Source organism: Ambystoma mexicanum, chromosome 9 (genome assembly GCF_040938575.1).
Source record: "Ambystoma mexicanum isolate Mex_15411 chromosome 9, UKY_AmexF1_1, whole genome shotgun sequence".
In the NCBI taxonomy this organism is placed as follows: domain Eukaryota; kingdom Metazoa; phylum Chordata; class Amphibia; order Caudata; family Ambystomatidae; genus Ambystoma; species Ambystoma mexicanum.
Genome location: NC_090931.1, coordinates 200,767,782 through 200,777,675, shown reverse-complemented (window position 1 = coordinate 200,777,675; position 9,894 = coordinate 200,767,782). Strand labels below are relative to the sequence as shown.

Sequence of the window (9,894 nt, the reverse complement as noted above, 5' to 3'; positions counted from 1 at the left end):
GGAATAGCCCGAGCCGTGGACAGTGAAGCTCAATGATGCTCCGAGTGAGGACCGCCCTGTGAATAGATCTAGCCGTCAGTATGGTCTACTGGCCCCCATGCTGAGTGGCTGTTGCACTGCAGCGTGGTGGCCACATGGCCACGTTCAGGTGGAACTTGGGATTCCAATCAGTGTCAGTGGTGGCCAATTGTCCACTAGACCCAGGCCTTATTTCTCAGGATCTGTCATTAACATTCTGATTCCTCACTGCTGCTGCATTAACTTCCGGATTCCTTTTACAGTTTCTAGATTCCTGAATCTGCCTTGGAAGATCAAGATGTTGGTGAAGGTCAATGCTGTCGTGTTGGCCATCCTGGCCATTACAGGTAAAAAAATGTCCTTGGACTTCCGTCAATTCTGCTTTTACTTACATTGCGCTTAACACTGGTGCTGAATCTCTTTCCAAGTCTACCAACTTTTAGAAGTTAATGGAACTGAGTGAGAGAAAGGGAGAGAGAGAAAGAGAGAGAGAGAAAGAGGGAGAGAGAGAGAGAGGCAGAGGCAGAGATGTGCCCAGGATAATAATATTTAGGCAAAACGGGGACGTTGGGTTTATAACATATGTCTCCTGAGCCCACACTGTGGGTAACGCACCCAATTCACCACATCTCTTCCTTTTAAATATTTGATAAAAACAAGCCTGGTATTTGGGATCCCCTTTGATTAGGTTAATACAATTCCCATTGCAGATGATCAGTCCACGCGCAGCTTTCTGTAATACTTCCTCCAATATTGGACTCTGGCAACGTCTTTAGGCGTTATATGGATCCATGCTGAGTCCAGAAGCAAGCAGTTACTGTTCCATGTAGTCTTGGACCAGTTGGATTGTGTGAGCTGCTATCCCTTCAGGAATACAACAAAAGCAGCTCCTGACAAGTGCCAGTCTCCATCCAAACACATTAGAGTACAGCTGAGTCCAGACATGAGCAACAGATCCAGAGCATATGAAAATAAAGTGTTAAAAACTATAGGGTGGGCAGATGAACGGCCTGTCTTGCAATCTCCAAATGGCTGAAGGGATCCCTTTAATATTACCTGTCACAAAGTCCACATGGCTGAGAGTAGGTGAAATTCTTAATTTTGCTTCATGAAAGTAGATTAAGCCATTGAGCCCAGTCACGCACAGTACAACGCCACCCAGTGGCCATCACTGAAAGTTCACCTCGAGTTAAGAGCCGGATGGGCAATGCATTCTGGGTATGCAAATGAGTTGAAAGGGATATTGGACAGTTTAGTAATTCATGCACGTAAATAAGACAACAAAGAGATGCGTATAACTATATACTTTGCATGTACATGATTGCACAGGGCATTATGTCAAATATTCAAATCACACATTGGCGCCCATATATAAAGTACCGGTCACAAGTGTCTACTGGCCGCTCCCCTCCAAATGCACAACTTCTTTCTGTAGTCCATATAAATGAACCTGACAAAATACAAGAAGTTAACATAGGAACATGTCAGGCAAAGCAAGCACGGTTCACTTCAGGAGGACACATGAGTGTAAATAAGGGCATAGATATCGAAAAGGCGCTGCATTAACATTGGTGGATTAAAACATTAGCAACTGACCTGTTTTATTCTAGGAATTGAAATGTCCATTGCAAGGAAGGAAGGAAGCAAAGTCAGGGCGCTCAATGTTACCCTTGTCCTGTCTGAGAAGGTCTTTCACGTCAGTATTTTCCTTTACATTCTGGTACTTTGTAGTTTTTTTCTTTCCCATTTAAAAATTAGGAAAACTACAAGTCACAGAGTTCTAAGAAAAAGAGAACAGGCAATGACCAATCTTCAATTTCCAAATTTCGGGGGAAGAAAAAGAAAGATTTACAGAATTCCATCTCTAATGCAAACAGAAACTTCTAGCACAGGGAGTTCCTCGAGGTGGGCCATTCTGGGCCACTGGTGCCGGGGCACTGTCTATTAGAAATTAACACAGATTCGCCGATCATGCTAATTCTATTCAATGTCAGATGGTAAATACTATATTTTGCACCTATTTAGTGTCAATTCACACATTGTGCTTCACATTTAGAAAGTGCAACCTTTTGCACTGTTTTGTTGCGAGAGTAAAGTCACTATAAACTGGGTGGCCTGCTTGAGGGCCTTCTCATGTGTGGCAAGGGGACACCTGGGAGCTCTACACTCTGAATTAAGACTTGAGAAGTTGACAGATTCATTCAAAAAATGCATGAATTCTTCCAGATGTTATAGAGGAGATTAACGGATACATTGAAAATAAGCGAGAACAATGCAGCAAAGGCTGCTGGTGGCACACAGCTGTAGGCACCTGTTGCGTCATTGCATTTAAATGGACCCCCAGTTTGAAGATCAGAAGAAGAGGAGGGTGGGCTGAAGAGCCCAGCATGGGGCTGCCAGGCACCTAGAAAATGATCACATGAATAGGAGGGGTGAAAATATTAGCATCACCCATCACCCCTGCCCACTTGGACTCAGGACCCATTGCTCCATGCTGCCCCATGCTGCCCCATGCTGCCCCATGCTGCCCCTGCCTAGGCCAATCCCTGCCCCTCTGGCAGAGGGCAGTTCAGGAATAGCGCAGGCTCAGATGGAGTAGTGAATACCTTCCCAGATGCTCCCTGGTGTACTGTGGCAAGGAGCTCTGTGCCGCTGGGGCGCTTACCCTGTGCCCTCCCAGAGTATTGCTTCTGGAGTGATGCATTGGACTTGGAATGTTCGCCATCTTCAACAGGATCTCCGTTTATAGTTTTGCATAATTTATACTGGTAACCAATGACAGAGGAGGCTCCCGAGAGGAGTAAATGTTGGTTCAGCCTATAGGCGCCAGCTGTGTAATCTGATCGCCATCTTGGACTTGCTGTCATGGGTTCTCAAAGGAATCTCCATGAGTCGCAAGCCAGATGTTAAATGCAGCATCTGCACTGCACACCCTGCAGTAGGCTGGGGGCGTCATTACTAATTTGGCTGTGGTGGTAAACCAGCCGGTATTTTATAATACTGATTGTTTTACCACTCCAACAAATTCTAGATTTCAGAAATAAAACCAATCTTTTCCATTTGGAGTAAATGTATTACTTTGTGTGGTGATACTGCATGTGAAAGTGTAGTATTTCCCCTATGGTGAATAACTGAAGGGTCAGTGTTACTCAGAATCATGCAGACCCGTCCTGTTACGGCATGCTTTAATGGTAAACGAGTTTGGTGACCATTTCACCAGATTCCCAATGAGGCCTTTAGAATGTTCTCCTCAAATGCAGAACCCGGTTGTCCCGTTGCACCCCCCACAGCACCAGTTTTATTGGGGAATTCCACTGTGCTCTCATTTTCACCAATAAGGGCATCCTGCACGCTGGATCCCATTGGTCCATTTCACTCCATTGCTGCTACAACCCAATCAAAACTAGGTAACTGAATGCTATGTGTAAGAAACACTCTATGTGATGTATACACACACTTTTATGTTACTGAAAAGGGCACCTACAAGCAAGGCGGCTTGATAAAAAAAATATTGTGTATCAATCTTCATTTTGTACATTTATTTTGTTTTTTTTCTCAACCGTAACAACAGGGTCGCGAGCAGACGCGAGCACTGACCAGGCCTCAGAAGCCTTCTGGGACTATTTGCATGAGCTGAGCAGCAACGCCAAGGGGACGGTGGAAGAGATTCAGCAATCTGAAATCAGCAACCAGTTAAAGTAAGCACGGTCCAATCGTACAACTCCAACTATCCAGCGTAAAAGCCCCCTGTTAGAAATCCCTCTGTGAGCTCAGCTGTAAGGTTTCCCCTCTGCCAGGTCATTTCCCTAACCATCCTTTCACCAAGCTCTTGATGGCCTTCCACTAAGCATCATTGTCGGGTATCCTTCCAAAAAGCCACTGTCTTGGAAATTCTTCCACTAATTCTGAATGTTAGACTTCCATCCACCAACCACTACTCCTTGAACTCCCCCTGCCAATCCCAATGGTTAGAAATGTTGCCACAAACTTATTACTAGAAATCCTTCAGAAAGCCCTCATAGTTGACATCCACCAAGTTCATCTGCTTTTAGGCCCCGTTGTTATTAACCCGTTGCTGTAGGGGATAGGAATGCACCCCAATTTACATAGGAAGTCACTGAAGTCCCGAGACCCCAAAGGGTGAAGCCTTCCACCAAGCCCCATTGCTGGAAATCTCTTTCCAGAGACTCATGGTTAGATATGCCCCGGTCAAGCCCTGCTGGGAAACTTCCCCTTTTATTGTATGTCTTTTGCATCTCTGACCCACATCAAATTGCTGGATATCCAACTGCCTCATTGTTCGATATTCCTTTGTCAGACCTCATTTTAAAATATCTCTATCTGAAGTCTCACTGTCAGATCTCCCTATCAGGGCTAAGCAAACCTTTTACAAATTGACTTGTGGGTCCCCATACGTTTCAACTGAAATTCCGGTTGGTTCACTGATTCCAAAGTTTTTCTTACCACCCGATTCTCCGGAAGTTCATTTCAGAACCATGAGTCTCCATGAGAAGTTCTGAAGTTTTGGGAAAGGTTTTGAGTGGTTTTAGTTGACTAACAATCTAAGAAATTGAATGGACACCTTTGAAAAAATGTAAGGCTGTAGGAAGGAAGAGAAAGGGGTGGGGTAAGGAAGGGTTTAAGGCGAGGCTGGGGGAGTGAGTGCCAGAGGAAATAGACCGATGTGCATCGACAAAATCTTATCCAAATACTACAGCACATTAACCCCTCTGCAGTAAAATATCTCAGTAGGTTAATGCACCTGCTGCAGCAAACCCTGTGTAATCTGTAGGTCCCAAATTCAAATCAGGGTAGGAATCACTCAGCCATTCATCCTTCTTAAGAAGATAACACAAGTAGAGTTGCAGTTAGTGATTGCGAGATCATCGCTGACCTGCACCTTCTCATGTCTGGGTCATAGTCGGCCACATGTTGGCTGTGCCTGCTGCCTAGGTCTGCATGTGATCTTCTCTGAAGGTCAGTAACATGAGCACTGCTCTGATGTGTAACATTAGGATATGGTGAGACATAATTTTCACAGGCCCAATCCTAGTCCAGGTCATCCTGTTAGATATTCCTATGCAATGCCTCGTTAGTTATCTTAGTGCCAAGCCACGTGATAAATACCCCAGTGCCCCCCTCATGGTTAGTTATCTCGGCTAGAAATCTTTGCAACACATGTGACTGCTAGACATTCCTAATTGTGAAATATCTCATTGCTAAACCTTGTTGCCTTATATCCCTGTGGCAAGTGTTGATTTGAGATACCTCTTTAACAAATCTCATTATTATATCTCTCTCTGCTAAGACACTTCGTTAGACACTTCGTTAGATATCTCTCAGTCAGATATTAATGTTTGAGGAATTGGTGCCCAGCCTTGTACTTAGATATACATGTGCCAGCGTGATTATCAGATAGTGCTGTGCCAAGCCTCATTATATGTAGCCCTTTGGCAAAGCCTTAGTAGACATCTCTGCCCAAAGCACCCTTGTGACGTGTCACACCGTAAGGCCCAACATTGACACATCGGCCTCGCAATCATAAGGTAAGCTATCACCTGTACAATCTTTAAATATTAAAACTTGTCATGTTCTGACTGGTAGTTACAGGGCCATCTAAAATGCCTCTCATTGCTTTTTACTGGTATCCAACCTTTGACCCAGGCCTGTCGTCTTTAACATATACTCCCTCTGGGTCCCTGCACATGCTCGGATGAGTGGGGGTAGGCGTAAGACTAATTTCTCTTACTGTGTAATGCAGTTGTGCATTGGGTGTTCGATCTGCCCACTACCACATTCCAGACTTGGATTTCAGGCCACATTGGTCTCTCATTTCTGGGTCCAATTCAGAGGGCCAGAATGTTCTGTGTGCTCTCATTGGCCAGAATGGCCAGTATTCCCGCCAATCATGTGGCAGAGCACTTCAGGGACCATGTCAGGGCTGCTGTGCATTCATATTTGCACAGACCCTCTGCTGGCAGAAGTCAGAGCAACATTCTAAAATGTCTGCTTTGCGGTAGAGTGGAATCATGTGGGGTCCGCCAATTCTGCTCTGGGAGTGAAAATGTTGACCCCACCTACCAATGACCTCTCTTTTGGGATATTGAGCTTCTGTGGGACTCTCCGCTCTACTAAATTGCTATTTACTACCTTCCCAATCTTTTAGGGGGGCTTGGTTTCAGCCTCTATGGCAGTTCCTCTTCTTTCTTTATCAATTGTTTAAGTGCCTACACAAGGTCTAATAAGGCCATGGATAGGATAGGAAAGAAGGGATTGGGTCAGAGTTCGCAATGTAAAGAATATGATGCAGAATATTTCAGCAGAACTGTGAAAACTGAGCCTGTGTCTCTATTTTTCCATAGCACCATCATTCAAGACAACATCCAAAATGTCAATGTTTATGCCAGAAATTTAAAGAGCCAGATCCTTCCATTCGCCACCCACATTCATGCTCAACTCACTCAAGACTCAGAGAAGCTTAAAGCGCAGATTCACCAGGAGCTGGAGGAGCTCCGCATAAAGCTGTCGCCATACGCCGACGAGGTCCACCAGCAGCTCAACAAGAACATTGAGGAGCTGAAGCTGAAGCTAACACCATATGCTGAGGAACTTCGTACCCGCGTCCAGGAGAATGCAGAGGAGCTTCGTCAGCAGCTCTTCCCATATGCCCAGAAAATTCAAGCCAAACTACAGGAAAATGTGGGCAGTCTCCAAGAGGTCCTCACCCCATATTCAGAGGAGCTTCAGGAGAAATTCAATGAAAAGGTGGACCAGGTGAAGGAGAACCTGAGCCCGTATGCTGATGAACTCATAGTGAAAATTGACCAGAACGTTGCTGAGCTACGTAAGAGCCTATCTCCTTACACCCAAGGTGTCCAAGATAAACTCAACCATCATCTTGAGCTCATGACTTTCCAGATGAAGAAAAACACGGAGGAGCTGAGGTCCAAGATCTCTGCAAACGTGGAAGACCTGAGGGAGAAACTGACTCCGTACATGGAAGAACTCAGCATGAAACTCAATGACAATGCAGAGGACATCCGTCAAAGTTTAGTACCTTACTTGGGAGACCTCAACAAGCTGGTAAACCAGAGGATCGAGGAGTTCAGCCAGGCTGTCTCCCCTTATGGAGAGGACCTCAACCAAATAATCTTTGAGAAAGCAGAGGAGATGAAGCAAAAGCTGGGGCCATACACAGTGGGTATCCAGGATTAACTGGACCTACTGGAGAAGGGCATTCAGGAAACAGTTGACTCATCTATGCCCAATTGAATGTAGACCGGTAGGTCGGTGAACAAGAACTGTGTTACCCTGAACCTGCTTAAACATAATGGACAATATAGCGATAGCACCCTTTGGCTGATTCGAGAGCTATGTATATTAACTGGGGCCAAACAACACCCAACTCAGTTATGGATATTTGTGAATTAAAGATCAACGAGTTTTCGTAGTAAAGATGTGACAGTCAAATGAATAAAACAACAGATGAAAGCACAGGCCTGCTCTGGTTACTGTCTTTTTCGTTCAACCGTTCAAAATGGTTAATCGGGGCCAAATGGGCAATGACACCTAGTCGGTACCCATGTTATATGTGATATGTTATCTTATGTTACGTAATGTCACTTCATCTTATGTTATACTAGTGGTCCACATCCAGAGTGATTCCTGATTCAAACTGTGGAAACAACATTTGCAAATTAGAATGGCTAGCGGATAAAAGGAGGAGCCCGTAAATGTATTATGCAGATGTGTTCATGATGATGCACAACCTCCTTTCAACTAGACTCAGAGACCCTCATAATAAGGCCGGTGGATCTTTCCCCAGAATGACTGCATGCAGCATTTAAAATTACTGCATTCGATAGGTGCAGCAAAGCACCTAATCGCGGCATTACCACTGGTACAGAAGCGAACTGGGATCCATGAAATAGAAAATACTCCCGACAAGTACTTGCCCAGTGCATAAACAAGGGGCCCAGCACATCATGGAAACACACCATTTCGTGCATGTAACCTCCCTTTACCCCCTCACCAGTGAAACCCCCCACCCAATCACCCTTTCACCTCTCTACTAATTCCCCACTCACTAAAATCTTGCAAGCTTCTACTTCACTCACTCCCTTCAGAATACCCCCCAGGTCAAGTGTGCTCAATACCTGCCTGCTCTACCCATCCTCCTATCAACAAGCGCATCAGTGTCAAGCAATGCTTCCCCACCTGGGGGCTCTCCTTACAGCGGTCCCACGCCTGTTTGACCCACCAGAAAGAATGCAGGATTTTCATATCGGCACACAGGTAACGGGTACTTCCGACCTGCATCCATCAACACCGCAGGGTGTTCCCACCTGGATTCCCCCTTTCTGACTAACTCCTCCAATATGCCTCTTTTAACAGACCAGTGGGCAGCGAGGTCTCCACCATTGGCAGAAGGGCACCATGTAAGACCACTTATTTTATATGGCCTTATGGCAGGAATGGAATGGATCCAGATTTTTAGAAATACTGCATGTGTGGTGGGCAGCCATATAATTATGGGTAGAGCCGCGCCAGGAAGACTGTCTTGACTAGAAGAGCTCAAAATGAGCTGGAAAAAGACACATGCTGGCCTCCTGCCTCTCCAAACCCACAACACAAACCTCATACCGAGAGCAATGCCTCTCCACCACCCACAAAACCCATTTCTTGCACCCTGCCTCCCCAAACCCACAACACAAACCTCATACCTGGAGCCATGCCTCCCCCCACCGACACACAACCCACATCTTGCATCCTACCTCCCCAAACCCACAACACAAACCTCATACCTGCAGCCCTGCCTCCCACCACCCACAAAACCCATTTCTTGCACCCTGCCTCCCCAAACCCACAACACAAACCTCATACCTGCAGCCCTGCCTCCCCACCACCCACGAAACCCGTATCTTGCACCCTGCCTCCCCAAACCCACAACACAAACCTCATACCTGCAGCCCTGCCTCCCCACCACCCACGAAACCCGTATCTTGCATCCTGCCTCCCCAAACCACCTAACTTATACCTGGTGTCCCAGTCTTTGCAGATGCAGCAGAGTGAGTTAAAGTAGTTTGCCCAGGATCATAGACTCGATCTACAAGGGGTAGCTAGGAATTCAGCCGAGACTGCACCTTATATACGTGACCACATATCTTCTCAACTCTAGATGATAGAAATAGGTTTTAATGTATGGGTTTAAAGAGCTCAAATAATAATCTGTTTAATGGAGATGACCTGAAAAAAATACTTGCCACATTATAATCCAACCTGGCAAATGCATAAATCACTATGTGAATATAAAAAAAGAGTACGACTGTAGCTTTCATTTACCGCATCCTAAATGGAAGACTCCACGTGTAAAAAGTTGAAAGTTAAAATTGTAGCTAAACAGCAGGGAACAGTCCTAGTTGGACTCTGAAGTTAAAAGTGCGTTTTGCACATTTCATCCCCTTGAGCCTTTCGTGGCAGCCTTAAAAACCAGTCCAAGATGAAAACACAGAAACCAGCTTTCAAAATGCAAAAACCTATCAAATACAGGGCGTATAACATGATCTGTGCCTTAAAAGCATCGAACACCATTGAAAGGAAGTTCCCAACAATCTGCAGGACTAACTTCCTTATCCAAAAACCTGAGGATAATCGGAGCGGTGAGTAAAGGGCTGCCTCTGGGTTCGGTCCCCTCACTGTGGAGAAGCAAGTTTCAGCTTATGCGGCTCGTCATTATATCCCTGTGCCACTCTTGTTGGCTCATTTGGCGATAGATGAAATAAGCCACCAGGCTGCCCTTGTTTACTCTTCTTTGGAATAATGTCCAGGCTTTCGTTTTTCCTCCAGGCTGCTATAGATCCATGGGGAAATGTGGGT

At 45.5% G+C, this 9,894-nt stretch overlaps 1 protein-coding gene across 1 annotated transcript; it reads left to right on the top strand.

Moving 5' to 3' along the window:
* Positions 1–316: 316 nt before the first annotated feature.
* On the top strand, positions 317–7,233 carry LOC138489613 (apolipoprotein A-IV-like). Its single transcript, XM_069617313.1, has 3 exons — positions 317–365; positions 3,590–3,716; positions 6,381–7,233. The coding sequence occupies exons 1-3, from the start codon at positions 317–319 to the stop codon at positions 7,231–7,233; spliced, it is 1,029 nt and encodes a 342-aa protein (XP_069473414.1).
* Positions 7,234–9,894: the final 2,661 nt, after the last annotated feature.

Coding starts and splice junctions, on each gene's coding strand:
- LOC138489613 (XM_069617313.1), top strand. CDS start 317: ATGTTGGTGAAGGTCAATGCTGTCGTGTTGGCCATCCTGGCCATTACA. Junction 366..3,589: donor GGCCATCCTGGCCATTACAG/GTAAAAAAATGT, acceptor CCGTAACAACAG/GGTCGCGAGCAGACGCGAGC. Junction 3,717..6,380: donor GAAATCAGCAACCAGTTAAA/GTAAGCACGGTC, acceptor ATTTTTCCATAG/CACCATCATTCAAGACAACA.